General features: G+C 51.1%; 1 protein-coding gene across 1 annotated transcript in view; it reads left to right on the top strand.

Annotated features, from left to right (window-relative positions):
* Positions 1–26,910, top strand: part of LOC141955455 (hydrocephalus-inducing protein homolog) — a 96,324-nt gene that overhangs the window by 40,130 nt on the left and 29,284 nt on the right. Inside the window, 9 exon segments of the mRNA XM_074895223.1 lie at positions 3,748–3,866; positions 5,828–6,051; positions 10,274–10,341; positions 12,293–12,528; positions 13,337–13,437; positions 14,675–14,810; positions 15,271–15,435; positions 17,692–17,844; positions 25,517–25,755. Of these exon segments, the coding sequence (XP_074751324.1) occupies positions 3,748–3,866; positions 5,828–6,051; positions 10,274–10,341; positions 12,293–12,528; positions 13,337–13,437; positions 14,675–14,810; positions 15,271–15,435; positions 17,692–17,844; positions 25,517–25,755 (1,441 nt within the window).

A 26,910-nucleotide genomic window follows, 5' to 3' on the forward strand; every position in this document is an offset into this window, starting at 1 on the left:
GGGAGCAGTTATCTCTGGCCCACGTGAGCTGCACCTTCTGTGCCCTGGGAGAGGTGATGGCTTTGCTGTGCTAGCACGGGGCAGGGAGTGCCTGCAGCAGGCTGCGGGGTTCGGGTCACCTCATCCTTCCTCTCTGTCTCTGCGTGGTGCTGCTTAAGGTGTTTTTCAAGACTGGGAGAGCGCTGTCAGGCTTCCATCCAGGGAATGTGATGGTTTTTCCCTGTCTGAGAGGAAGAGGTGTGAGGCCCGTGGTCCTCCAGCAGCCAGGCGCCTGTTCTGGAGTGTGCTGAAGTCACTAACCCAGCTGCTTTGTCGCTTTACTTACTGCCCTAAGCTGGGGGATACAAATGTCACAAAACAGCTTTTTATTTATACTGTAATTGTGCAGGGTTTACTTGGCAAATGCCCCCTACAGTCATTACCCAGGGCTTGTGTTCACAAAGTGTCTTCCTGCCTCCCAGCTGCAGCTGCTAGAGCTGTGGAAGGAAAGGATCGATTTAAAAAGTTGCGCCTCAGGGATTCCTCGCTCAGTGCTGTGCTTCTGGCTCTGGGATTTTTGCTCTTGTGATGGGGGTGTCCATCATTTTGCTGCAGGCATCTCCAGGGGTTGTGCCAGGAGAGCGTTTTTGTTGCAGAGAAATAGGAAGACTACTTACATGCAACCCTTGAGCTGGTCTGAGAGTTACAGGAAACAGAGATGAGCAAATGATCTGTTTAGAAAGAGAAGCCTGCTCTTGAAAAGGTCCTGATGGACCCTTGGGAGAACTGAACTCCCCCACTGGCTCCTTGGAAGAGAACCTCAAGGAGGTCATTGAAATGATGCACCTAGCCCCCTCCCTTACAAACCAGAGCTGACCCCCTGTATTATCAGGGTGGAAACTGTCCCAGAGTCAAGGTCCCTGAGTGCAAGAAGAGTTTAAAGAAGAGAACAGTGATCTTTAACTAGAGAGTCAGTTACCTTTGCTTCTTGATTCCTCTAAGAAGCGTGACTGCCTTCCTCATGCACTGGCATGCCAGTCACAACGCCTTTGGAGGATGGTTTGCAGAGGGTGTGTGTCCCTTGCTGGGAACGCTTGGGAGCTTTTCCCAGTGCAGCCCCATGAGTTGTGCAGCTGGATCTCATGCCCCTCTGGAAAGGGGCTTTGCTGGCCTCCACTTTTTTGCAGGTGCCTCCTTGAATTGCCAAGCAGATGCTTCTGCATGCAGTGATTTACAGAACTAATCAGCACTGTGCAACTTGCCAAGCTGGCAGTTAAGAAGTGGTTTGAAATTTGCCCTCGTCAAATATTGAATCTCAAAATGAACTTTCTTAGTTATTCATGCAAATAAAGCTGTGGCTCTTGAGTGCTGGAAGGAAGCATATAGGGGGGTGCTCTGACACCTAAAATTCAGTTTTAGGTTTGTCTGCACACAGAACTGAACTGGGTTACACCTTGCAAGACCCTTTCTTAAGCCACTCCTGCAGGGAGCAGCAGAATCCCACGTGATGATCAGTCCCTTAGCTTGTGACAGAACTGTCCTGCATCATGTAACACTATTGATGTGGTCAGATGAGAATCATGTTCAAAACCAGTCACAAGGGACGGGGACAGTCTGTGAGCAAGCAACTGAGTGTCAGAAAACAGCAGAAGTTAAGGCCTTTGGCAGCAGAGCCCCGTGCTGTTGGGCCACCTAGACCCCTATTTATTTGGAAGCGAGGCAGCAGCGCCACCCTGTGCACCTTGTGACCCGCCGCTGTGTTATTCCTGCTGAGATCCCAGTGCTCGCTCCACAGCACCAGGGGTGGGTTTGGGACTGAGGACAAGGCTGTAGCCCCTCCATGCCCTTGGCCTGTGTGCTCGGGGACGTGTTCCGGTGGGAGCGTCCCAGGGCCACAGCCCAGCTGTAGCCAGGCCTTGGGCAAAGGCTGGATGCTCCTGGAAGCCGCAGCGAGCAGGAGGACATACTCTCTCTTTTTCCCTCTCAGCTCTCCTGAATGCTGCCTGCAGTTGAGTCTGCTCCTCCTCCTTTGGGAAAAGCCCGCTCTGTGGTTCACCTGGAAGGAGGAAGAGCAACATTTCTGGTATTTCCTGAAGTTTTAAGTTCAGCGTAGGGGTAGAAGAAAGGATGGTTTCCAGAGACCACCTGGAGAGGGTGAGGGCCTGCTGCAGAAGGGGAAGAACCGCCACTGATTTTTTGATTGCAGTGGCCAGGGAATGTGTGTCTCAGCATGATCATGGACAAAAGCTTGTCACTTGGAAATCTTTGCCATTACCTAAGAGCTTTGATTATTTAGACCTCGAGTTTTTAATGAAAATTAAGCCACATGTGATGCAAGGTGGAGTGATCTTCTGACAGGTAGCACCCAGTACTGCCTCTCTTATGGTGTCTGGGAAATAGAAATACACAGCCTTCCAATTAATGCCTGAGCTGTGCAACCTGTCATCTCTGCTGTCAGCTGGGCTTTGTCTGGAACCACTTGAAAAATGTTGAATTCGACAAAAGCTCCCACGCTCTTCCTTTCTGGCTTGGACATTATCAAAGGTCCTCATTCCACGGTTGCAAGATCAGAAAGTCAGCAATCACTGAAAGGGCTGTTCCCAGGGAGAGTTTTTTCAAGTTGTGATCGAGTCACTGTGTTGTCCCACCTGGGCTGCTCTTTGCAATAGGAAGTAGTTTTGGACATTCTGGAACAACTATGCAGCAGATTAAAAAAAAAAAAAAAATCAAAAAAAAAAATCCACCTTCAATCCCTAATTTTTAATGAATGGTGAGCATTACACAAAAGGAGAGAGGAATATTTCTGCACAAAAGCTACACTGAAGGTTAGATACAACTTCTGGGCCTTTCTTTTCCCCTTGTGCTACTTGCTTTCTGTGCAGAGTAGGATGGGATGGCAGGGAGACCCAAGCCCAAATTGGAGCCAGGGTTCAGGCACTTGAGGCTGCTGCAGTGGTTCAGAACAGCCTTCGGACTGCAGGATCCCACCCTGTCATCTTAGCATCTTCTTATGGAAGAAAGTGATCATCTTAGAGTTTAGCTATAAGCCTTGCCGTCTCGGTTCCCTTTGCAGCAAGGGCTGTGTGTATTAGCAGTATGTTCATGGCTTCTCTGACCTCAGCAGTGAGGTTTTCCATACCTGTTCAGCATGCCTCAGGTAAGGTGTCTTTACAAAGCTGAGCTCTCGGTATCATGGTGGGCACAGGCAAGTGCTGCTCTCTGGAGATCACAAAGCCCTGTCGTATTTAGGTGCCGCTGCAGGAGGTGAGCCCTGGAGCCCCAGGCATGGAGCTGTGTGTCAGTGCTGAGATGCTCTGCCTGCTCTAGGCAGCTCTCAGACGTGCACAGCGCCGTTAGCAGGGAGCTTCGCCTTGCCTGGGCTCGTACTTGTCGGCTCCTGTGCTCTTGTCTCTGATTGCATCAGTACAGATGGCATATTTAGATCTTCAGTTCTGTTTCATGAGCTTTGTGCCTTCACTGAATGGATTTCAGAGCTCATCTAAGAACACGGGAAGAAATTCAGATTGTGTTTTAAACTCAGCATCGCTAACTGATGGCTAAATGAGAAACCAGCCCGTGGCGTTGGTTAGAAATTAGAAGCCAGCCCCAAGGCATATCTCCTGAGGGCAGGGAAGAGTCCTGTGTCTCCTCCTGGAGCACCTAGAGCTGTTCCCATCCAGGCCAGAGTCAGGGAGGAGCACTGAGGCAGCCTGGACAGTCCGGGATAACAGAGGCAATTACTGTACTGAAGTGGAAATCTCTCCGCAGGCCGTGAGACCAGGCTGCCCCTGCGCATCAAAGGGGAAGGCGTAGGGCCTCGGCTCCGCTTCAGCTGTGAGCAGCTGGACATTGGGAAGGTGTTTGTTGGATTAAACCACAGCTATGAGGTGAGTAGTCGGGATTCTGAGGGGCTGGGGGGGATCGTGATGGCTCCCGGGGCAGCAGTGAGCCTCGTGGGTCTGTGGGATTTCTGGCAACTCGGGTCATTGTCAGCAGGGACTGTTTGACATACTAGTCAAGTCTGGGGGCTTTCCCAGAATCTGGATACTTCTGATGGGATCTGAAAGGTGCCTATGTTGTTTGTGAAGTCTTAATCCGTGCTTTTTGGCAACCTTCCTTGGGGATCAGCTGGGAGGCTTCATGTGAAAAAATACCCCCTTGACAGATGAAAGCAACACTGGGACAAAAAGATAAATATTCAGAGGCTTTTGTTTCAGCCCTGGATGCAATGCACCTTTGTACTCGGGCTGTTAAAAAGCAGCTGGAACAAATGAACTGAGTTTGAGTTCCAGGCCATTGCAGCCAGCTTTCGGGTCAGTGCGTGCTGCCGGTCCTGGGAGCTGGAGGAAATCTGTCCAGCCTCTGGCTCAGAGCTGGGTCTGGCCGCGGAACTGGGAGTGCTTCCCCTTGCTGACCAGTCTCTCGCCGCTCTTCAGATTTGCTGCATCTCTATGAAGAGCAAAGCATTTCTGGAGATGAGGCAAAGGAACTTTCTACGTATTTGCCTCCCCCTGCCAATGGTGTCTTCTGCAAAAAAATGAGATAGGGCAACTGAAAGAGGTAGGAAATGAGGCAATACTTTCAAAAGCTTGACTGGGCAGGGAAGGATGCATTAAGGTGTTTTCTTACCAAAATATTGTGCTCTCTATGCATTTTTAATGGTGATACTTTATTGATTATCTTTTTATTATTTTCATTACTTGAGAAAATGTGACTAAGTAGATGATACTGCTAGTGCTGTGCTGACTGAAGGTAAACCTCAGCTCAGCACAGGATCCCTGAGTGCAATTTGTAACTGAGGTGTAAAAGACGTGAGAGGAGAGAGTAGTTTCCAGGTTAGCCTTGCAGAGCTTGAATACGTGAATATCTTTAACAGCAGCTGCAAAATTAAAAAATGCTTCTGTCTCAATTTTTCTACCAGGTTTTACAAGGACAAAACTTAGGGAAAAGAAATCCAAAGCAGATAGTTAATTCCATGGAAATGGCAGGATTTGACCCTGCAGCAATCAGAAACTTTACTGCTTTGCTTTGGGTGGGTGTGTTGGTGACTGGCAGCACCTGTGGGCATTGCTCGCCCAACGTGAGAAGAGCTGAATCTCAACAAGTGCTGCGGGATTATGTCACTTGTTTGAGGCAGTAGATCTCTCGAGTGTTCAACAAAATACGGCTTAGTTTTAAATTTGTAGTTTATTCTGATAATGGTAAAGTCTTAGGTGGTGGCTGTGAATGTTTAGGAAAGAGAAATTCTTTGGAGTAGACGGAGCTGCTGTGCACCGCACGCTCATCCTTTCCTGACACGTCTGTCTGAGCAAAGACTAAGAAAGTCTCCCATTAAAGACAAAATAAGAATCCTAAATGACATACCGTAGGAGAGCTGGGGAGTGCTTCTGAAGTTGGTGATAGTGCTGCCCTGAGGTGTCTTCTCCATGCAGTAAACTTGTTGGCTGCAATGTGTTGTGCCCTTGGCAGGATCGAACTCGTCGGGAGCAGAATCAGCTGTGTGATGATTCACTAGTAAAGCTGCAAGTGCCCTTCATTGCTCTTAGGGACAGGTCTGAATCGCCTTGGTGATGCTGAGCGGCTCCTCTGCGCTGCAAGTCGAAGTGGGTTGCTCTGTGTCAGTGGAATAAATCTCGAGTGACTGTGTCTGTGAAGCTGTCACTGCTTTGCATGAAAAACCCAAAGGCAGAGCTTGTCCTGTTGCATTTTGTTTGGCTTCTGCCAAGCAGCAGGACACAGCATCTTCTGCATTTTACAGATGTTAATTGGTTAATCAGAAAACAAATCAGCCTTCTGTAAGAAAGGAAGATTCCTTATGTATTTCCCTTATGCTTTCTTGCTGCTGCAGGTGGTCCTGTTTAACAAAGGAGCCATCGACGCTGCTTTCAACTTGGTCCCTCCAGCTACAGCTCTGGGCTCCTGCTTCACCTTCCTCCCCCAGGAGGGCATCATTTCTCCAGACGGGCTCCAGGTCGTCCGGATCTCCTTCAGTTCCACCGTCCTGGGGAAGTTCACAGAAGAATTCAGCTTCAGTGTGACTGGATCCCCTGAGCCTGTGACCTTGACGATCAGGTGAGGAGGGTTATAGGAGCTTGGTGTATGCATCTGTAGCTGTTGGGTAATCATCTCCCACCTACCTCATTTTAGGATGAAACAGAGAAAAAAAGGTGTTATCTAAGGTCTTAGTCTTGGCTTGGATCCTAGCATCCTCACGCTAAGAGTCAAGGCTTTTTAACCTTGACTCCAGTCTGAACATTGCAGTTGCAGCAGCAAATGAAGCGTAATTATCTGCAAGAGGAAATCATAGAATTGTAGAATAGTTTGTGTTGGAAGGGACCTTTAAAGATCATTTAGTCCAACGCCTCTGCAATGCGCAGGGACATCATCATCTCGATCAGGTTGTTCAGAGCCCCGTCCAGGCTGACCTTGGATGTTTCCAGGGATGGGGCATCTACCACTGCTCTGGGCACCCTGTGCCAGTGTCTCACCACCCTCACTGTAAAAATTTTTTCCTTTATATCTAGTCTGAATCTTCCCTCTTTAAGTTTGAAACCATTACCCCTTGTCCTATCGTGACAGGCCCTACTAAAAACCCAGTCAAAATCTTTCTTACCAGCCCCCCTGAAGTACTGGAAGGCCACAGTAAGGTCTCCCCGGAGCCTTCTTCAGGCTGAACAACCCCAACTCTCTGGGCCTGTCCTCGCAGGAAAGGCGTGCCATCCCTCTGATCACTCTGGTGGCTTCCTCTGGGCCCGCTCCAACAGGTCCATGTCTTCCGTGTGCTGAGGAGCCCAGAGCTGGACACAGCCCTGCAGGGGGGTCTCACCAGAGTGGAGCAGAGGGGCAGGATCAGCTCCCTCGAGCTGCTGCCACCTGTGACCATGCCTCCTGTGCCCGTTTATCTTTCAAAGTCTTGGGTTCCTCTGGGAAGCAGCTTTGCCTTCATGGTTTGGGCGAGTGGCTCTGTGACTTTGCAGGACGCTGTTTGCACAGAATTTGGCAGCAGCAGGTTCCAACACGTGTCTGTGTGAGAGCCCCGGGGCTTTAAGTGACTACCTGTGCTGGAAAACAATTTGCCTGGAGGCTGTACAGGAAAGGTGTGGAGATGCCTGCTGCCCAGTCCGGGTACCCAGGAGCTGGAGTGACTCCTTCCTACACGTAGCTCATTCCCCCTTGGGCAACGTCAGACAGCGGGATGGCATCAGCTTTGGGCAGTAGCTGGTCTGGGCCACCCCCCTGAACACACAGCACGGCCAGCAGGGCTTTGGGGATGGGCCAGCCTGGGTGGCTGCAGCCAGAGGCAGTGTTTTTAAAATCCTCTGTTAATAATCCATCCCAAATGGGCAGCAGCAGCCTCAGCATCACCTCTCATGCTCATGGGTTGGGACAGGCAGTCCTCTTGTGCAGCCAGCGCTGTGGTGGTGCCTCCTCTCTGCAGCCAGAGCAGTGCTGACGGGGCAGACGGGGAGCTCTGCGGCTGGTGCCACGGCAAGAGATAATCCTCACCAAGCAAAAGGGAGAAGGGGGTAAAAATCTGATGATAGGAGAGGCAAAGCTCACTTGTCAGGACCGCAGCAGCATGCAGACTTGTCCCAGCTGGTCTTTAACCGCGGGCTGGTGGGATGACGTGGTGTAGGCAGGAAAGCTGGTGCTGGGAGCCCTGGAGCTGTGGGGCTGGCTGTGCCTCCTCGGCAACCAGCCTCCTGGGCTGCTGCTGCTGGGAGGCTCTAGACAAAGGCAGTAAAGCAATGGGAGGACTCTGCGGTCGACTTTACCAATAAAATGAGGGAAATGGATAAAAAAGAACAGAAAGGTTATTACTTTGCAAGAGAAGAGTGGTGAATAGGTCTGTTGAGCTCAGTAGAGAAAGAATTACATTGGCTTTGTGTTTGGAGGGAAAGTGCTGCTTTTTTTTGGAAATCAAAAGGGAACATTTCACAATCAAATAATTTGTTCTCCTCTGTTCCTCCCCCAAACTGGTCACAGGGTGTTATTGCATGAGCAGCTTTCTCCTTGAGCAAGGGCAGGTTTTGCTGGTAAGGATGCATTTATTCCTTGGATACTGCTTGGACAGTGCCCGCTGCCTCTGCCTCACAGTGGCCTTGCTCCTGGGGAAGGAAGGAAGGAGCTGTCAGAGGGACGGTTGTGTTTTGGCTTCCCCACAGCCAAATGAAGTGGTCCTTTTTTGCCCAGTGATGCCCTGATTCTCAGTGCCCATCATGCCCTCCCCTTCTCTGTGGCCACTCTCTGCCCTGTTTGGCCAGCACTCCCCTGGGCTCAGTGTAGACCTTCTGTCTCAGTGAAAGAGGATTGCTGGTCCTTTTTTATTTATTTCTTCCCCATCCTTGTACTCCTCCTCCCTGGATGGTGGCTCCCATGCAGCCCATCTGATGGCAGCCCAGCACACCCGCCTGCTCCCATGCAGCTGTCTCTCAGCAGCAATTCCCATTGCAGTCCTCTCCTCCCTGAGATGGCATCTGCCTCCTTGAGCAATGTCTTGCTTTTCAAGGATCCCTCTTCAGCCCTTCTGTCATTCTCCAGCCCCACAGCTCAAACTGTTTGTTTTCAAATGCCCTTGAGATGTCCACCCACCAGGTCCAGCTGAGCCTCCCTCTTCGGAAGGTTTTGTGCACTGGATTTCATCCTCCATGGAGAAAAGCTTCTGGTTCTTTCGAACAGAGGAAAGCTGGCTGGTGGGACACTGGGATGCAAAGGAAGGAACGGGGATGAGAGTTCAAGCAGTTCCATTCCCACCTTGTGTTGTTATTCTTCCTGCTCTGCCAGGATCCTGATCTCCCTTCACACATGCATTACTTAATGCTACTGTAAAACACAGTTGTCAAAACCACTGCCTATTCCCCCCTTCTTTTGCAAGCTGTACTGTTACCAGCTCTGGGTTGGCTCCTTGCCTGAGCCTTCTGGGCAGTCATTCCAGTTTAACTTCCCAGAGCACAGATTCGGTGCACTCAGGAGAAGGGGCAGTCATTTCCCCACTTGCTTGGCAAGGCTCATCCTTGGCAGTTTCCTTATGTCATCCCCAGTCGTGGCTGGTTTGGAGGTATTTTTCCATCATCTCCTGGCAAATGCTGTGATGGAAAGCATATCTGCTCCCTTTGCTCCGTCTGGAGTAAGCTGTTAGGGCTTGGGAGGTCAAGTCTGGTTATGTGAGGTCCCTGGAGAGGGAACTTCGCCATCAGCAGGGGTTTGGTACCAGGCTTATTCTTAGGAGCTGATTCAACTGCAAGAATCTAGAAGTAGCGTTGGATTGAAACTCCTGAAAGTCAGTTTTTGAGTGCTCTTTGACTATGCGGTCAGAAGGTGTCAAGACCATAGGTGATTACTCGTTACATGGAAACCAACCTTAGGAGGTGCTGGATGCTTGTTTCCTTGGTGTTTGGAAAGGGATGCTGGAAATGGGACAGCAGGGATGGACGCAGGTCCCTCCCGCGGGCTGCTGGGGTCTGTTCATGTGCAGAACCTGTGGATAATGACAGTGGCAGTCCTGTGAGTAAAATGAGAAGGCACTGTTCACTGTGGCCCTTGATTTTTAACTGAGGCAGAGCTGGCATTGATTGTCATCAACCATGAAGTCAATTAATGTTTGTTGTGCAGCTTCGAGTACGGATTTCAGTGGATGTGAGTGAGTTTTGGAGTTTGGAGCCTGTCTGCTGAGTTGAGGGACGGGCGAGGTGGTGCCCTTGGGTGTGTCAGCTGGTGCACTGGTGACAAGCTGATACTTCTCCAAGATCGAACTGTCCTCTGCGTAGAACTGTTGCTGCTCTTCTCAGTGGATGTTTGGGGCTCCCCTGGATTCATGTGTCCTGCATGTGTAATGATTGTGTGCATCAGGTCTTCTGAGAAAGGTGTTCATATACTCCATGGAAACACCAGTTCCAGCTAAGAAATACCAAAGCAGGGAACCCGTGGCTGGGAAGGCTCGTTACAGTGAGTCCCCTTTTGTGTGGACACCTCTGTCCATCACATGCCGGGTGGGGAAACCGAGGCACAGAGCCATCACTTGTTCCGGGACCTTCCTGGGGCCAGCGGCAGCCTGGGGGCACACCCTGCCGCGGTGCCCTGAGCCTCAGCAGCAGCTGTCGGGTGCTGACCACTTTGCTTTGGCTGCGTGCTGTCCACATGGGTGCTGTGCTGAGCACGGGGGTGACAGGTTGATTTGAAACCCACCGTGGTTCTGAGAGCAGCTTTTACCCACCCGAGCGGTACGGAAAGCTGAGCGCTTTGCCATTCTCTCTAACCGAGCCAACATCTCCTCTGCCTGTCTTTGTCCTTGCAGGGGCTGCGTCATTGGACCGACTTTTCATTTCGACGTCCCTGCCCTCCACTTCGGTGATGTCTCCTTCGGTGAGTGTGCCCTGGGCTTGGTCCACGGGTTGAGAGCTCTGGGAATTACCAAAATGGAGCATTTTAACATAAGACCATCTGTCACTTGTGCTCCTCCATAGCAGCCTTCAGGGTGTTAAAGCCAGGGCTGCTGGTTGCTGAGGCAGTCCTGTGCCATCGTGAGATCAGTAGGACCAAAGGGATAGAAAGTCAGTATTTTTTGGTGTCCTTGTAGTCTGTTCAGCCCCAACCTCTCAATCCTTGACAGCAGAATGACTGTGAAAGTCCTTGTCCCAGAGGGCCCAGGGGACGGGACTGCAGCAGAAGGGAGTTTAAGGCACATACTGGCCTGTAGCTGCTCTGGGTCAATGTTCCTGTTGCAAGGCAGGGATACCATTTACCCCCCTGACCTTTAGTGCCAGATGTTAATTAGCGCTGTGAGGGCCCCTCGTTGTCACCCACCAGGTAACATGCCCAAGCAGTAGCTCTGAATCAGGCACTGATGTCCTCGGACCACGGGCTCCTCCTTCCCCACCACAGGCCCAGCTCTGCTGACAGAGCCTGGGGCTGAGCATCCAGAGCGTCCCCGTTGAAATGCAGCTTCTGGTTCTCCATCTCAGTCTCACAAAAGGCTTTTGACTGACACGATCGACAGTTTAAATGTGAAATCCATTGTGGATTGATTGAAGGGCCATTATCATTCTGTGCCCAGGATGCCTCTGTGTTTTCATGCTGTTCATGGACTTTTTAAGAAGACTCATTGCCTTTCCTGAGCTGCTTCTCCCCTCCCTCCATCACCACTCTGCTACTTCTTTACTTCCTTTTGAATAAAACAAGAAGAAACACACCAGACAGAAATGTGGAGATGTAACAGGAGATTCATCCTCCCTAATGTAATTTCATTAATAAGGGCTTTTCAGCTGAAGGCAGCTATTGTGTTGTGCTGCTGACTGTTGACCTGCATCTGGTGACTTTGGTCTCGTTTGGGATTGTGAAGTCTGTTTGTCCTTTTTGTGCCCCTCCTGCCTCCCTGCTGGAGTAACTGCTGGAGGTGGGCAGTGGTCACTGTGGTTGGACATGGAGAACCCCCCCGCTGTGGCTGCAGTTGGTTTTCCTCCCCGTCTGTATTCAAACGACGCTTGGTGAGCAGGCCACGGGAGATGTCTCCTTCTCGCAGAGCTGGCCAGCTGAGCCAGATGTCCAGGCCAGAGCAGGCTGTGGGCTGATGTCCTGTCTCTGCAGAACACCCCCCAGGTGTGGCTGTGTCACTGCTTTTCCATGAGGGAAGGCGAGTATCACAGCTCAAGTGATGCCGACCTGTGCGGGGCAGTGTGCAGTGTGGAAGCCGTGTCCTGTTTGTTAGGTGGGGTGGAACATGGCTCCTGCTGATTTCTGAGCAAGCATCAGGTTTGCCTCCAGTGTGGGGCCATGAGTTGTCACGTGCTCAGTCTGGTAGCCCCAGGCAGGAGATGCCTTAAGGGTCCTGCCTTGAGAAACTGCGTTAGAGTGCTTTGCGTCATGCTGTTGTTCCCAGTTTCATCCTTCCCTCCTTTTACTGCAGCTTCTCCTCGATGACAATACCCTGCTTTTATATACTGAAAACTGTGGGAGTGTTCCCAGAGTCAACAGGGCATTGAATTTTGAGAATAAATGGTCTATCTGGATGGACACTTGTAAGTGAGAACTAATTGGTGCAGGTTTGGGGGCAGGCGAGAGAGCTCCTCACAGCTAGAGAGAGAGAAACTTCTGGGGTTCAGCATCGCCAAGAGTGGCCATTTCCAAGGAAGGAATCTCTGCGATCAGCGTAAAAGGGAGCTTAAGTGACAATTAATTCCTGGCGTAACTTCTCAGTTAGCTGTACTTCAGATTGAAAAGAGCTAAACTCCAAGCCCAGTTTTATCGTAACAGGCTATTCACACCAGGAATCATGGGACAGTTGGTGCATAAATTCATATTTGTGTTATTTTCCTAGGCTTTCCTCACACCTTGTCATGTCGCCTCACCAACAACTCCTTGGTGCCCCTCACCTTCAACCTTCGCATTCCTGGGGACGGCTTGGGAGAGCCCAGTGTCAGCAGTCTTGCTCAGATCACAGAAAACACTCGCCTACTCCAGAGAAAGGGAGCCCAGCGTCAACTCAGGCCAAGAGAATTCAGCATAAAGCCCCGCAGAGGGACCATCCGCCCCCTGGGATTCCTGGATATCCAGGTATGGGAAGAAGCGGGTGGAGCTGGAGCTTCACTGAGGGATGGGAGGGCTTTAGCACCGCTAGCTCTGAGCGTAACGCGGGGAGGATATCTGCACTGGTGTTGGGCTTTTGTTAGCTGGGTTACTCTGGGGCTTTTCTGGAGGACCACTGCTTTGTTCCCAGAATGGTCAGCTGAAGATCATGTCCCATATGGTCAAGTGCAGAAGCCATTCATCTGTTTCTGAGAGCTGCTTGGAGCAGTTTCTTTGATTTAAAGTGGGCGAAGGAAGGGTGAGGACAGAAGGTGGCTGTTAAAAAGAGAGATGTCATTGTATAAAGCACTTTGCTTTTCTTCCCAGTCTTATTTGTCCCCTCCTGATGAGCAGAATGAGTTGTATTCACTGCCGTGATCTCCAGTGGGGACTGAAAAATCTCTGGCAGCCATGAACTGACAGCACCTGCTGGGCTGCATTTTGCCCTCAGCTTCCCAGTGTAAAGCTGAATCTGTTGAATTCAACAGATTGCCTCTGCATTTATGCTGTTGTAGTTGAGATTAAAAATTAGTCCTTTAATTTTAATACAGTGGGGAGTAGAGCATTAATCTAATCGTGGTTACATGTGCCCTGGTAAGCGCAAGGTGTATTTAACAACGCAGATATGTCAGAAGACTTTTGTTACTCCCAGCAACTGTGCTCTGTCTGTGGACCAGCAGAAGAGTTAGGGCAAAATCCTCCCTTTCCTGCCCGTGGAACGAGAACCGGAGGACAGCACAGGTGCACGATGGCTTTTGGGAGTGATGAAGTGTTCGATGCTCTTCTCTTCCACCAGGTCACCCTGTGCTCCAACACTCTGCAGAGCTACGAGCTGGCTCTGGTGGTGGACGTGTGCGGTGTTGGCAGGGCGGTGTCGGCGCTGCTCCTCACAGCCAGGTATCGGCGCTTTCCTTGCAGCTCGTCGTCTCTCCTCGTGCATCCAGCACCACGCTGCCTTGCACGTGGTTTGCTGGCTCCATCTCCCAGTGACAAGTGTTGCTTAATGACGTAGTTCTGCCCAGCCAGATGTGAGATGGGCAGTGTTCTGAAAGCAGCACCTGTGCTCCACGGACAGGCGTGGCCCTGAGCCTTTTTCTAAAGGGAACAGTAATTCTATTCATTATTGGCCTGGGTTTTGGTGCTTGAGGTGTAACAAATTTCCAAAGGGCCATCTTTCCTCCTTCCTGCAAGTGGCGGACTTGTGCTGGGTTGCAGCCAAAATACAACATCCATTTGGGCCGCAGTGAGCAGCCTGCTGAGAGCTGGTGTCTGGGTCACTTAACAAAGGCGCGTGGGAAGGGGAAAGGGGCTTATGGCAGGACTGGTGAGGGGAAGCTCAAAGCAAGATCTTATGAAGGGGAAAATAGTCCTTGATGTGAAAGGTGAGCTCAGGTTTCTCTGCTTCCCTCTGGTTCTTTTGAGCATTAATGTTCTCAGACTTAAGCCAAAAGTTGTTCTTGCTGCAGGCAGATTCAGCCCTGTTGTGCTGCGGTGGGTGTCGGTTTAATTCCAAGAGGGATGAGTTCACTGTGCTGTTCCCTCTCCCAGTCAGTGCCTGGGCTGCAGTTTTGTAAAACAAGTGCAAATGGGGACAGAGAGTGCACGGAGCCGTGGGGTGCAGGAGCTGGGAGAGGGTGATCCCCCACTGCCTGAGGCAGGGGGTGGCTTGTGCCCTCCATCGCCGGGCAAAGGGCTGAATTCTCAGGCAGGGCAACAGCGGTGTGGGAGAGGAGGCAGTCGTTCTCACTGAGACACTGGGGTCTTGTGCCCTTTGAGCCTTGGTGAGCACTCGGGGGGAAGGCTGCCCCAGAGCTCACGCCTTGCCGGGACTGTTGGGAGGGTCCTTGCAAGCCTCCTGGGGCAAAGAGCGGGCAGAGCTGATCAGGGAGCTCTGGCACAGGGCACCGTGCGCTGCCCGGGCACCTGGCAGCCTCTGCGAGGCCGAGTGCCGGGGTTTGCCCCAGCTTTACAGGCGGTGGTGGAGTCAGAAGCAGTTAAAGGCCATTTATCGCTGTAGGGGTATTAAGTGTCTATTTGACAAATGTGCTATGCTCTGTTTCATGCTACTTGGGGAGTAAACGAACTCCACATTCTCTCGTATCTGTAATTCCCTTTTGGTCCTCTCTTTGCCTAGATGCGTGGTTCCTGCGCTGCGAGTGCTCAACCCTGTCATGATGTTCGGACGGTGCTCTCTAAAATACCCTTACCAGCAGATGCTGACCCTTGTGAATGACAGCGATCTCCCAGGCTGCTACAGGGTTCTTCCTCAGGTTTGGCATTGCATCCGCCTCCTGCCCTCAGACGTTACCAAGGGTTTATTAGGGAAAAAAAGGGTTTTGGATAAGGCCTTGCTGGTTTATATTGAAACCTAAAGGTTGCTGAGAAAAGGAAGCTACCTGAATATAAACTTCAGGAAGCAGTTTAAACTTTTTAGGAAGCAGTTTATATTCTAGTCTTTGGGGTGCTTTCATGCAGGAGAACTTAGAGGGTTGTGAAAAGCTTCTGCAAGGAGGCTGCCAGCACAGGAGTGGGTGTTTGTGGGTGCAGCAGGTTTTGGACCCTCTGAGGATGCTAAGCCCATACAAGTCTTGTATCTTGCTTTGTACTTTTCTGCTTTCTCCTAGGGGTTTTTGAAAATGTGTGTGAATTGCCATTGTGGTAGATGTTGAGGAGTTCAAAGTTTCCCCCAAGGTCACTCCTGTGTGTTGCGTTTGACTCTGTCCCTTACAGGAGCACAAGGAGGACGCTTCTGTGTGGTACTCCAGCCCCGTGCCGTGGGGGATTGTCCAGCCTCGCAGCTCCGTGGAGGTCCCGTTGACGCTGGAGGCCCAGGTGACGGGAGAGCAGGACACTGTTGCTCATGTTGCAGTGTTTGGGAGTGACAGATCCCCTCTGGTGAGTTCTGGGGGACGTGGGCCTTGGTGCGACTCCTCTTGGTGGGGTGTGAAGCCTCAGGCAGGGTTGCTAACTCCGGGGATCCTTCCCGGGAAAACAAGAACTTGTAATATATGCTGGTGCGGACAAGGAAAGAAGGGGTTTGTGGCACACGCAACAGCTAATGTCTGTGAAACAAAGAGCTTCACAGTCAGAATTATGACGGTTCAGCAGGGATTCTTTATTCGCAGCGCTGGGCAGCGCTGGGGATCGCTCCACCACAAGTGCCACAGCTACTAGCAAAGCTCTCTGACTAATATACAGAATTCATTTACGTAGTAAATGAGCGTGCATTGTAAAAATAGACTGAGGGTCTTCTCCCCCCTGGTGGTCCACATCGTCTTCCTCACACTGCCCGCTGGCTGAACTTGAGGTTTCCCGTGTCCATGCATGGTCATGGAGTGACCTCACCATCCTTCAGCTCCTGTTTGTTCCGAGGGGGTTGGTGTAAACCCGCTCCCAGTCGCTTTTCGTGACACTGGCGTCTTCTCAGGCGCTTGTCTTGCGTTCTTAGGTCCCTGTTATCAGGGATGTACTCAGGGAGTTTACCAGGCTGTCTAAGGCCTGTTTTGTCTCCACTAGGCAAGGGTTTACAGGTTTCAAGATGTTTTACAAGTGGGTGAGATGTCAGAGGGTAGTTAGGAAAAGAGTATAAATGAAATAGTATACATTGCAGTACAATACAGGAAAAATAAAAGCTAGTGAAACACAAGTGATGGTTAACAAAACTAAGCATCCTACTTTACTGGTTCCTATCCATTAACAAGGTCAGGAGGTCTTGTAATCTCAAGTATACTTGCAGCCACTCCCCTTCACCTAGAGAAGAGGAAGGATGGTATCATCCCAGGTGGTAATCTAAGTGTCTGACACAGCATTTAATTACAGCTAGGTCAGACAGGATAAGAAGGCCAGTCTGAAGCCCAGAACAACCCCTGGGTCTCGTACTCTGCTGTGCGATTAGATGAAGAGCTCTGGTGCTTCGTTAGGCCTTTTGTTCAGGAGCACACAGGGACATCCCTGAATCCTGCTAACGCAAGCGCTGTGTAAGAGGCCGTGCTGAAAGTCAGGCCCATCGCGTCTGAGAAACACCCATCATAGCTCTTTGCCGAGAGCCCCAGCCAAAGACTCATGAGTCTCCACGCCGCTTGCACCTGGAGCACAGAGACACTTTTTTTTCTGCCAAGCTTGGAAATGGATGAGGCAAAGCATTCCTGGACTAAAGCTTCCTGAAGGCTGATGTTCACAGTCAGGCATACACAACAGCAGCAATGACCACAAAATGTAGGCAAGAGAATGTTGTCTGTAGTGTCCTGGCTTCATCTAGCTGAAATCAAGATCAAATACAGTTAATTAAGCTTTAATTTAAAAGGATATCAACTTTTGAAGCAGCTGTTTTAAAATGTCTTCTCATCTCTGAGCATGAAAGAGGATGTCGGAGGGCTCCTGTGAGCCTTAAGCTTTCTGTAACAGAAAGAAAGGCTGACATTTTGGAAGTAGTTACAGGGATTTAAACTTTTAATGAAACAAGTGGAAATGATGCTGCTAAATCTCCTGAATGCCTCCTGAATGTTTTTACTGATGTGAGGAGGTGGTTTAGCAAAGGGATCCACATTCCTTCCCCAGTAGTCTGTGACAGTTCTTCAAGAACAGAACTTTTGGGTCTCAGACTGTCAAAAGGAAAAAATACTGCTTGAATGATGTAATTAATAATTAATGCCCATTATCCGTATAATACCAGGAATAGACGTAAGTGCAAATCAGAGCAACTAACTTGTGTGATCTCTACTCTGAAGGGCCTGCTTTGCCTCTGGCTGGTGCTGGCTTTCACAGGCGTAGCTTTGGGACTAAAGCCACTGTCCCAGTGTGCTGTGCAGCAGCAGGAGTCAGGGAGGGTGCTCTGGGGCAAGACTGAGCAGTAGAAGGAGTGGGAGCAGGCACAAGGTAGAGGAAGGAGAGTTACCAGTGCGGAGGAGGTGTGAAAAAGCAAGCATGGGAAACAGGGTTTCTTTATCCCCTGATAACGGGAGCTTGTGCCTTTCAGATGGGATCAGTCCAGGTCCCACACTGGCTCCAGGCCTTTGGTTTCAGTTTTACAACACTGAAAACTTCAAACAGCCGTAATTATCCCCCAGTCTAGGAGTACCCTTAGAGCCGTTTAATCATTTTAAACTTTCTCTCTTCTTTTTTTTGATCTTTCCTACCTGCTTTCTGGAGCAGAAAATCCATCTAGTGAGCACTGGAGAAGGACCAGTTGTCTACGTGCATCCAAGCAAAATAAATTTTGGCAGTATCCAAGTTCTGCAAGATGCCTCCCAAACTCTCCACCTCTCCAATCAGAGTGTCATCCCTGCATCCTTCAGGGCAACAATGGTAAGTGTCTGTGGAGCTATTTTCCAACAAAAATGACTGACGAGCAACCTGTGACTTAATTATTGTATGCAACATTTGCATATCACTAGATGATTGAGAAAGCAATGTATTCCATCACAATGCAGCAAGAGGAGCCTGGTCTGGGGGCAGTTTTAGCTGGGGGACCCCTGAGTAAAACAGAAAATTTGCGTAGATGCTTGAGCAGAAATGAGTCTGGATCAGTGTTGCAAGTTCTCCCTTTATTTTGTGGAAGGTATTTAGCTCTAAGACTCATGTGTTTGGAGCTCTGAGACCAAGAGAACGCCGTGGCCCTTTGCTCCTGAAAGGGCATGGGTTTCCACACGGTTTCCCTGTTAGATCTGCATTTGCTTTGTGCCGAACTGCTGGTAATGACAGAGACTAGGGTGTGAGGTCTGGCCTCAAACTGCTCGCAGTGAGGTGAGTTTCACACCTGCTGGGTGTCAAACCAGCTGGGTTGTTGCACAAGAACATACGTGTAAGGGTGGTGTACCTACGGTGGAGTCCGTCGCGTTGCAGAGCACCTCTGGAGACTGGCTGCAGAGAAAGGCTCTTTAATCCTGGAGGCTGCGTAGGGTGAGAAGCTGCACGGCCCAGGGAGGGTGGGTTGCTCCTGGCAGGGGGAGCAGGGCTGATGCAGCCAGCACGGGCTCGTGCGCTGAGGCCAGGTGGGGTGTGCTCCCCACTGGAGGGGGGATCTGTGAGGGGCTTGAAAGCAGGGTTCGGAGGGGGTTTGTTCTTCTCCATGTCCGGTGGGTCAGACTCCTGGGGCTGGTTAGCCCAGGCCTGGCAGTGTGGACTGGGTGTTGTGGATGGAGCATCAGGCAGTGTGTGAGAGTACAGGCTCAGCCTCCTGGGCCGAGGACGGGGCTGAATTTCCCTCACGCGGCTTTTCCAGCTGTTTGGGGGATAAACGTAACCTCAAAGTGGGGGATTCCCAGGGCAGCTTGCTTTGATTCCACAATGAAAACCTGCTTTCCATCTCTGCAGAGAGCAAGCCACCTGGGGTGGGTGGTGCTGGTGTGTGAAGGACGGGGTTTGCGTGCTCATAGCAGGCCCTGACGCGCAGAGCTGCTCCGGCACTGCTGTCCGGCCTCACGCCTGCCCTCCCTCCCCGGGCAGCCTGTGTGTCCCGGGGGGCTCGCAGGGTGTCTCTGCCTCTGCATTGCCTCAGGGCCCTAAGGCGTGGGGCTGGGCAATGAGTCCTATCCTGCTTCACTGCCATCTCTGCAAATATTGTGGCTAATCAATAAATAGAACAATAATAGCAGGGGGGTCAGGGATGGTTTCTTGCCCTGCAGTAAGGGTGGGCTCTGCTGCTCCGTAGTCCCCCCTGCTGACCCCACAGGCTTGACTTACCCCACCGTGAGCATCTCGGCTTCTCAGGACAGCTGCTGCTATCACGGAGGTGTTCAAGGGAGCAGGTCCTGAGAACCTGCTCGATCAGTCGTTTCAGCAAGGGCTCTTCAGACTCTTCATCCCCCCGATGCTGAGCTCCAGGGGAGCAGCACTGCGGCAGGTGAGGTGTGCTCCAGCTGCTCCCTGCCCCCAGCAGCTGCCTCCTTTGGTGCTGCTTTGCTGCCTCAGTTGAAGTTTTGCCCTTTGCTGCTGCCTTAGGCTGCCTGACCGTTTATTGAGGGGAAGAAGAGAGGACTGAATAATTTTGGAGATAAGATCTGAGATGCAGTCAGGTGCCAGGGTGAACTGCACACGTACCTCTGAGAGCAGAGGCAGTCCCTTAGCCTTGCTGGTGGGTGACTTGGGCATCCTGCATCCAGTTGTGCCCCTGAGCCCAAGTCTTGTGTTCTCTAAGACAGAAAAGCTGCTGCTTTGATTTCCTGCCTGGAGATTGCTGCAGGTCGGTGAGCTGTGATTTCCCTGTCTCCTGTTTGATGGCTGATCTCAAAACCGTGGCTGTTTGCAGTCAGGCTTAGAGATCACGGTCCCTGATCAAAGGAAGGAGCTATGATTGAAATTTTCACAGCAGCATTGCATCAGCAATGTTACAGCACGCTGACTGGCAGCTCAACAAACCGAACAAGATTAATAAAGGGACAGCAACAGGGCAAGTATAAGTTTAGTATCTTGTTCGAAACAGGAAAGGAAAATGCTGTAATGCAGATGGCCATGGTGCCACCTTGGTGGTGGTATTAACCATCACCTGCAAATTGCTGTTCCTGTCAAGTCAAGATTTCTTCTTGCTCTATGGGAGAAAAGAGCATTATCTGAGCAAGGCAAGATGCTTTTTTTGTGGGTAACAGTGCTGTGCCCTTCAAATGATATCTGTAATGCTATTTAGAAATGAGTGTTGAATTAACTTTCCAGGATATGGGCAACACTGGCCCTGAATATGGGGTCTCTTCCAAGGTGAGCAGAACTTTTGAAGATAAGATGCTGTCCTGGTTCAGCTAGGATAGGGTTAAGTTTTCCCCAGCAGAGAGGGGGAAGGAATCTCCAGCCAGGTTATTCATACCATGCTGACCTCAGGTCCAGGCGCGGGAGCGTGGGAATTCTTTTTCCTTTGTGGCTTTGGTGACGGGGAGCACGGGGCTGTCTGTAACCATTGCGGTATTTCTCTGTATATCTTTTGTCTTGTTTACTGTTATTACTGTTTATTGTTGTTATCATAGCTACTGTTGTTGTTCAGATTGTTTATTACACTGCTGTATTAAATTTCTTCTTATCTCAACCCGGGGTTTGTGCCCTACTTGTATCCGAGGGTGGGGGAGTGACAACAGCAACGTGGTCTCCGGTCCCGGCAGGGCCTAAACCATCACAGCCTTTTTGGCGCACCAACGTGGGGCACAAGAGGGTTGAAATAAGAATCAAAAAGGGACAGACCCTGACCAGAGTGTGCTAGAGCAATCTGTTGGGTGCAATTTTTCTGTTTGTATTTGTACGGTTTGATAAGACAATGTTTTCAATGCTGGCCCACTTGCTTGCGTGGTGGAGCTGGATTATTCCTTATATCCACTGTGTGTTCCCAGTGCTGGTGTTTGTTATCAGTGGAAAATGTGTAAAGGGTCTTATTTTGCTGTACTGGCTCCTGACTGCTTATAATGTGTTTGTATCGCTGGGGGGGGGCGGGCCGGTACCTGTTTGCCGTTTGGGCTTTTGTTAGGGGTCTCACCCCCTCTGTGGGTGAGCCAGGGGAAGAGATCCTCTCAGTTTTTGAGAGTTTCAATTATCCTTGGAGCCTGCAGGCCACTGTGATTGCAGCACAATGCTTTCTGAATGCCTGCCAGATCTTGTTTTGGCCATGCGGCGCTTCTCTAACAATAGCAGTGCCCGGAAACCTGCCCCGAGGTCAGATAATAGTGAGTGGCAAGGGGTGTGGGAAAAGATGGGCGAAGGCCTGAGTCGGTGGGCACCCCCAATGCTTCGGAACTTCACTCCTGAACAAATGCAGAGCCCTGAGAAGCTGATGGAGTGCTTAGAAAGGGTGTGTTACCAAACTGGCAAAACCCAGGAGACACAAATCGCTGCAATGTGTTGGGGACTTGCCCATGCCTACCGTGTCCTCTTTAATACCACCCACTGCCCTCAGGGGGGAGAAAAGGCTACAGAACCTGAGAGTGAAGTTACTGGTACAGTATCCGGGCCGGGGGAACAGGCAGAACCAGTGTCAGTCGCCTCCACCAGCACAGCGACTGGGCCAGAGAGCCAGGCAGTGCCAGTGTCAGTCGCCCCGATACAGAAAACAAAATATACCAGAATGTCAGCTGGCAAAGTGAGGGATGGGGATGAGCCAGGCCCAGCACGGGAACAGATGCACAGGCTTAACTCTTTGCAGAGCTGTCTCACCAGAGCCTCATGGTGCTCCAAAAGCTCACCTTTTAGTTTAGGTTTTAAAGGCCATGTTTTGCTAATACAGCAGTACCAATTTGCTGATTTCCAGCCAGTTTGGTCTTGCCAGAGCTGGAGGGAACCATTCATTGTAGCCACCTGTGCCTGGAAACACACGGCATCAGTCATGAGCAGGGGTCATGGCCAGGAGCGTCAGTCTTGCCCTGGTGACAGGTTGTACCAAAACCCGAGGAAGGTGGAAGGCTGCGTCCCTCCCAGTGTCGCACAGGCTTAGGTCCAGCAGGCTTAAGTCCAGAGCATGTGGCTCTTAGAAAGGGGAGCAGAGGTGTGGAGGAGACCTTGGAAAAGGTGCCTGAAACCTGGCCACAGGGGGGAGTTTGGTTTTTATCACGTAAGGTATCTTATATGAGTTCATGCCCTTTCAGAATTGCTGTTTTTTAGTAATGGAAGAAATTATTATCCTGCTTGTCTAGGGAAATTAAACTTGTCGTATCATGCTGTACCTGTTGGCTAAATGAATTAAAGAAGGGTAGAATCTTCAAGGCAGTTATGCTCCGAGAAGCAAGAGTGACTCAGGAGGGTGCTTTTCCCAAAGGAAAAGCAGGAGGAGTTTGGTTATCAAACCAGGTGGCCCTGATCTCCCCAGCCCAGCGAGGAAGCGCAGATGGGTTCTGGAGGGGTGAGCTCTGGACCAGGGACACAAATGGAGACAAGTTTAGTTAGCTCGCTCAGCAGTCTGCTATTGGCTGAACCAAGCTTGACAAGTTAGGCTCTGTTGTCAGTGGCAGTGAGTGCCACGCTACTTTTTTTTTTTAGAGGCTCTGCCTTTTGATTTCATAAAACATCCCCTTGATGGTGCTCTGGGGCAGAGGCTAAACCAAAGTGGTCCCCATCCATGCTTTCGCCGAGGAGATGCTGGTGCTGAGGTGCCAGGAGGCGGCTGGTGGTTGGTGGGAGCATCCAGCCAGCCTCGTGCCCTGACCTCCACCTCCTGCTGGGGCTCGGGGCCGTCTGGGGCTCTCTTCTGCCACTGGCAGTTTGTGCGGATAAAGAGTAGCTTTGAAATGAAGAACGCGGGGTCCCCCACCTCAGGACTGCTGAAACACCCGGGAGGAGGCTCTGTGCACAACTGATGTGGGACGGGGTTTTATTTCCCCTTCATGTGCAGCCTCCGTGAGGAGCGATGGGTCGGCTGACAAAGGTGTGAATGCTCCCTTGCTAGGGCTGTGGCTTGGTAAAGTACAGCTGCATTTTAATACTGAGTTCTGCTTCCTCTTTCACTTGTGCAAGGCCAGAATGACCAGATCACTTAATTAACTAGCTTTATGCAGCTTCAAGAGAACTGAGTGTGGTGGCTCCTCAGTCGTCCCTTAGGGCATCCATCCCATCCCAGCCATCAATGCCATTCCATCCATCCATCCATCCATCCATCCATCCATCCATCCATCCATCTCTTAGATGCACAGTGGTGTCTTATATCCAAATTCTGGCAGCTCTTATTCGCAGTGGAAATCTGTCCTGGGAGAAGCTAATGATCTCAGCATTGAGCTTCTTGAATAAGTGATTGATCCCCACCCTTGCCCAGCACTCAGGGACTCTGTGCAAGCTCCTGCAGGGACAGAAATAGCCACTGTTTTTGTCTATCCAGTGCACAGGGCTGCTGGGTTGTGTTCTGGAGCATTCAAGGATAAGCGAGTAGCAGGGACGTTATCAGAAGTTAGATCGTGGTCTTCAAAGTGGGGGGAATTTTTAGCGTGGCTCCAAGAGATTCCTTGTCTCTGGGACGCAGCCTGGATCCACGCAGGCAGAAGCTGACCTGGAAGCCTGAGTGAGTCTGGCCCGGCAGAGCCTTTTGGTCCCGGCAGGTCTCCTGTTCAGTGGTGCACTGTGCTGCCCCGTGCTGCCCCTTGGACCCACACCAAATGCTAACGGAAAGAATGAGGACCCGATGCCATTCCTGCTCCTCTGGAGTGGGCTGTTGGCCCTGGCTCACCCTGGGAAATTCAAAGTCTGGCTCCATCGAGACAGCCTGTCATTATTCCTCAGTCATAGTTTCTTGGGTACAATTTACTGCCTGGCTTGTTGCCAAGCTTTGATAAATGAGCTTTGCCAGATAGCAGACATGCAGATTCACCTCTGGGGTGGAGCTATCAGGTCTCCTTTTCCAGTGAGCTACCATGAATCAGAGGGCAAAGAAAAGCTAACAGCCACCGGCTTGGTGTGAACGCCTTGGCTGGGTAGCCCTCGGCTGGTGGCAGCGCAGTGGATCCTCTGAGGCTAGTGATGGGCTGCGCACGGGATGCAGGGGCAGCAGAGGAGGGGTGGTGGGATCCTGTGTGAGGCCCCAGAGTTTACCCTGTGCCAACAACCTTCCTTCATCCCATTCTCATCTTGCTTTTTTAAAGACTTTCTTTTGCAGCTCTAGAGGACAAATTAAATGGAGCAGAGTTGATTGATTTTGCCAGCACTTGGAATAATGTTGATGCCTTTGGCATGCTCCACCTGGGACGCAGGCGTGCAGACCCGACCTGCTCTCCATGCAGGGCACAGCCAGCCTAAGGAGCTATCCTAGCTGGGGCATCCTACACACGCTGCTGGGACGCTGCCTGTCAGCAAGTTTTTGCTTCCCTGGCCGCAGAAAGTCTTACCCTTGCTAGCAGAGGTCGCTTTGGGGGGTTATTTAAAATGCTTCCCAAGACTTCAAAGTGCTGCTTGGTTTTCTGACACTCTTCTCCCTTGGGCTGGCTGGTGTCCTGTTAGAGCTGAGTGCTGCCAGCCTGATGGATGGGAACTCGAGCTAACCTCATCTGGATCGAGCATTTGCTTGGATCGTGTCAGGCCTCCAAGCACACTGTTGCTTTCCATTAAAAAATAAAAAAGGCGGGGGGAAACCTCTTCTCTTACAATACTGCAGGGTTTTGGGTGAGTAGTGCCTGTCACCCCAAACACAGCACTGAAGTGTGGGGTGCAGGCACCACCACCACCGTGATGGACACTTGGAAGCTGTACATCTGCCTCCCTGTGCATTTCCCGCTGGCCAGGGAGCACGGTGTGTGTTTCCTCTCTGCAGGCTTGCTCCCTGGGAACGTGGTTTTAGAGGGGCTGGGGTCCAGCACCTTCACTGCCGCAGCTGTGGAGGGAGGTCCATGAGAAACCAGAGGGAAGAGAGTGCTTGGAAGCCCGGGCCATGCCTACAGGGCACGTGCCTTCCAGTTTGCTTTCTGCTTATTGCTTTAGTGCCCTGCTATGAACATTTATAGCTGAATTTTCCAAAGCAGAAGGCACTGGGGCACCTCACTGCAGCTGGTGATCAGTGGGAACCGAGTGCTTCAGTTCTTCGGGGGCTGTTGAGAAGCACTGAGTAACTCTTGGGAAAGAAGACGTTGGTGTCAGGGTTTTGATCAGCCGGTTTTGCAGAGTTACTCTTCAGGCTCTCAGCAGTATCCCCCAGCCGTGTGGCTGCTGCAGTGGGATTTGAGCAGTCCTGGCTTCCTCTAGCCTTGAGCCTTTATGCTAACCCAGCGCCCATTGTCAGGAAGCCAGGAGAGGTGAAGTAGCTTCCCTTGGCGTGCGCTCCGAAAGAGAGACTGGAGGAGGAATAACCTCCTCCTGAGGATGAGCATCCCTTGGGTTGGGCAACACTGGGTTAATGAAGTGAGTCTGTTAAAGGAAGGTAAAATACAGGTTGTAGAAGCTCCTGCATAGTTGTTGTTTCCAGCTTGGATTTAGGGAAATGGACCCTCTCTGGTTTTTATCCTCATATCTTCAGCCCTTCCTTTTCCTGCACCCCACAAGAGCCCAGGGTCCGTGGTTTCCATGCTAAGTTAGTGTTCGGCTTGTCTTACAGGCTCGTGAATGCTCGTGCTGGAGGATTGAACCCAGTGAAGGAGTGATTCCTCCTGAGACAGAGGTGTCAGTAGCTGTCATAGCAAGCTTGGATGACACGGAGAAATTCAAGGACGAGGTGAACCTGTTCATCGAGAACAGCCACACCTACGTGATCCCCGTCCAGGCTGTTGGCACTGGCACCACGATTGTCACTGACAAACTCTTTGCGCCGGAGCTCAACTTGGGACCCCACTTCAGGTAGGGTATCTCTCAGCTTCTGCCGTGGGCTCAGCAAGGGGCAGTTTTGCTGTAGTCCTTCAGGCTGGTTGTTCTTCAGCGCTCAAGGTCCTGGCTCTGTTTTCCTGAAGCCCCAGGGCTTCCTTTAGAAACCTTCTGTGGCCATTTGAAAGTTGTTAGATACCCTCAAAAGCCACCAAAATGGAAACCAGTTGTTAAATTGTCACTGACTTGTCTTTAGTTATAATACATCTATTTCCTCACTTGAACAAAAAGAGATTTGGAGGAAAACAGCAGGTCCTGGAAGCCTCTGGGTGGAAGATGCTACATTACAAGTATAAACACATTTCCCTTTGCAATCATGTTGATTGTTTTTCCCTTCCCTGTGGAGTATCATCTCGCAACAGCGGAACACCTTTGTGGTAGCTTGTTAGCAGGTCCCTGACTAAATGAATGGTGCTGTTTTGTTTGCCCTCTGCCCAGCGGTCCTGAGGAGCAGCAGAATTTCTTTGCCCCGTGTCATCCCTCATTTGCTCGCCTTCCCCGTCTCCCCTGCCGGGCTGCTCTTCATCAGATATAGTCGCTCTTCCCTCGTCTCTCCCACCGGCTTTCCTCGGCGTCACCGCCGCAGCGGAGCCTGAGGTGCGGGCAGGCGAGGGTGGCACTGGACCAGCTCTGGAAGGGAGAGGAGGAGAAGTCCACTGAGTTTGGGCAGGATAAATGGAAGGTGTTAATTAAAGAGCTTGGCTCAAAGGAGGGGGTTCACTGGTCCTAACGCGTCTATCTGACCAGGCCTGTTCCTGTAAATGGGAGAAAAATAAGCCTTTTCAAAGTGCTGCCTGCTTTGTGTTGGACACCTCTTAGGATGAGAAGAACAGTCTTTTTGAGGTGCCTGTTCCTTTCCCTGGCTGCAGAGTGTCCACAGCGGTCCAATCCCTAAATTTGGGGGTAGAAAAAGCAGGTTGATCCTACTCTGTAGGATAGATTTTGGGGGGTTAAATATGCATGCACAAGCCACCCACATACGCAGGGACATTGCAGGGGGTTGGTGCTTGTCCAGCGTGTCCTGTGCTCTGTGCAGCCACAGACTGGCTACCCAACGGAGTGGGCGATGTCAGTGTGATTTGTGTCATGGTCCTCTGCCCCCCTTCACGTCTTGCTCTGCAGACTCTGGAG

Source organism: Athene noctua, unplaced genomic scaffold (assembly GCF_965140245.1).
Source record: "Athene noctua unplaced genomic scaffold, bAthNoc1.hap1.1 HAP1_HAP1_scaffold_252, whole genome shotgun sequence".
Taxonomy (NCBI): domain Eukaryota; kingdom Metazoa; phylum Chordata; class Aves; order Strigiformes; family Strigidae; genus Athene; species Athene noctua.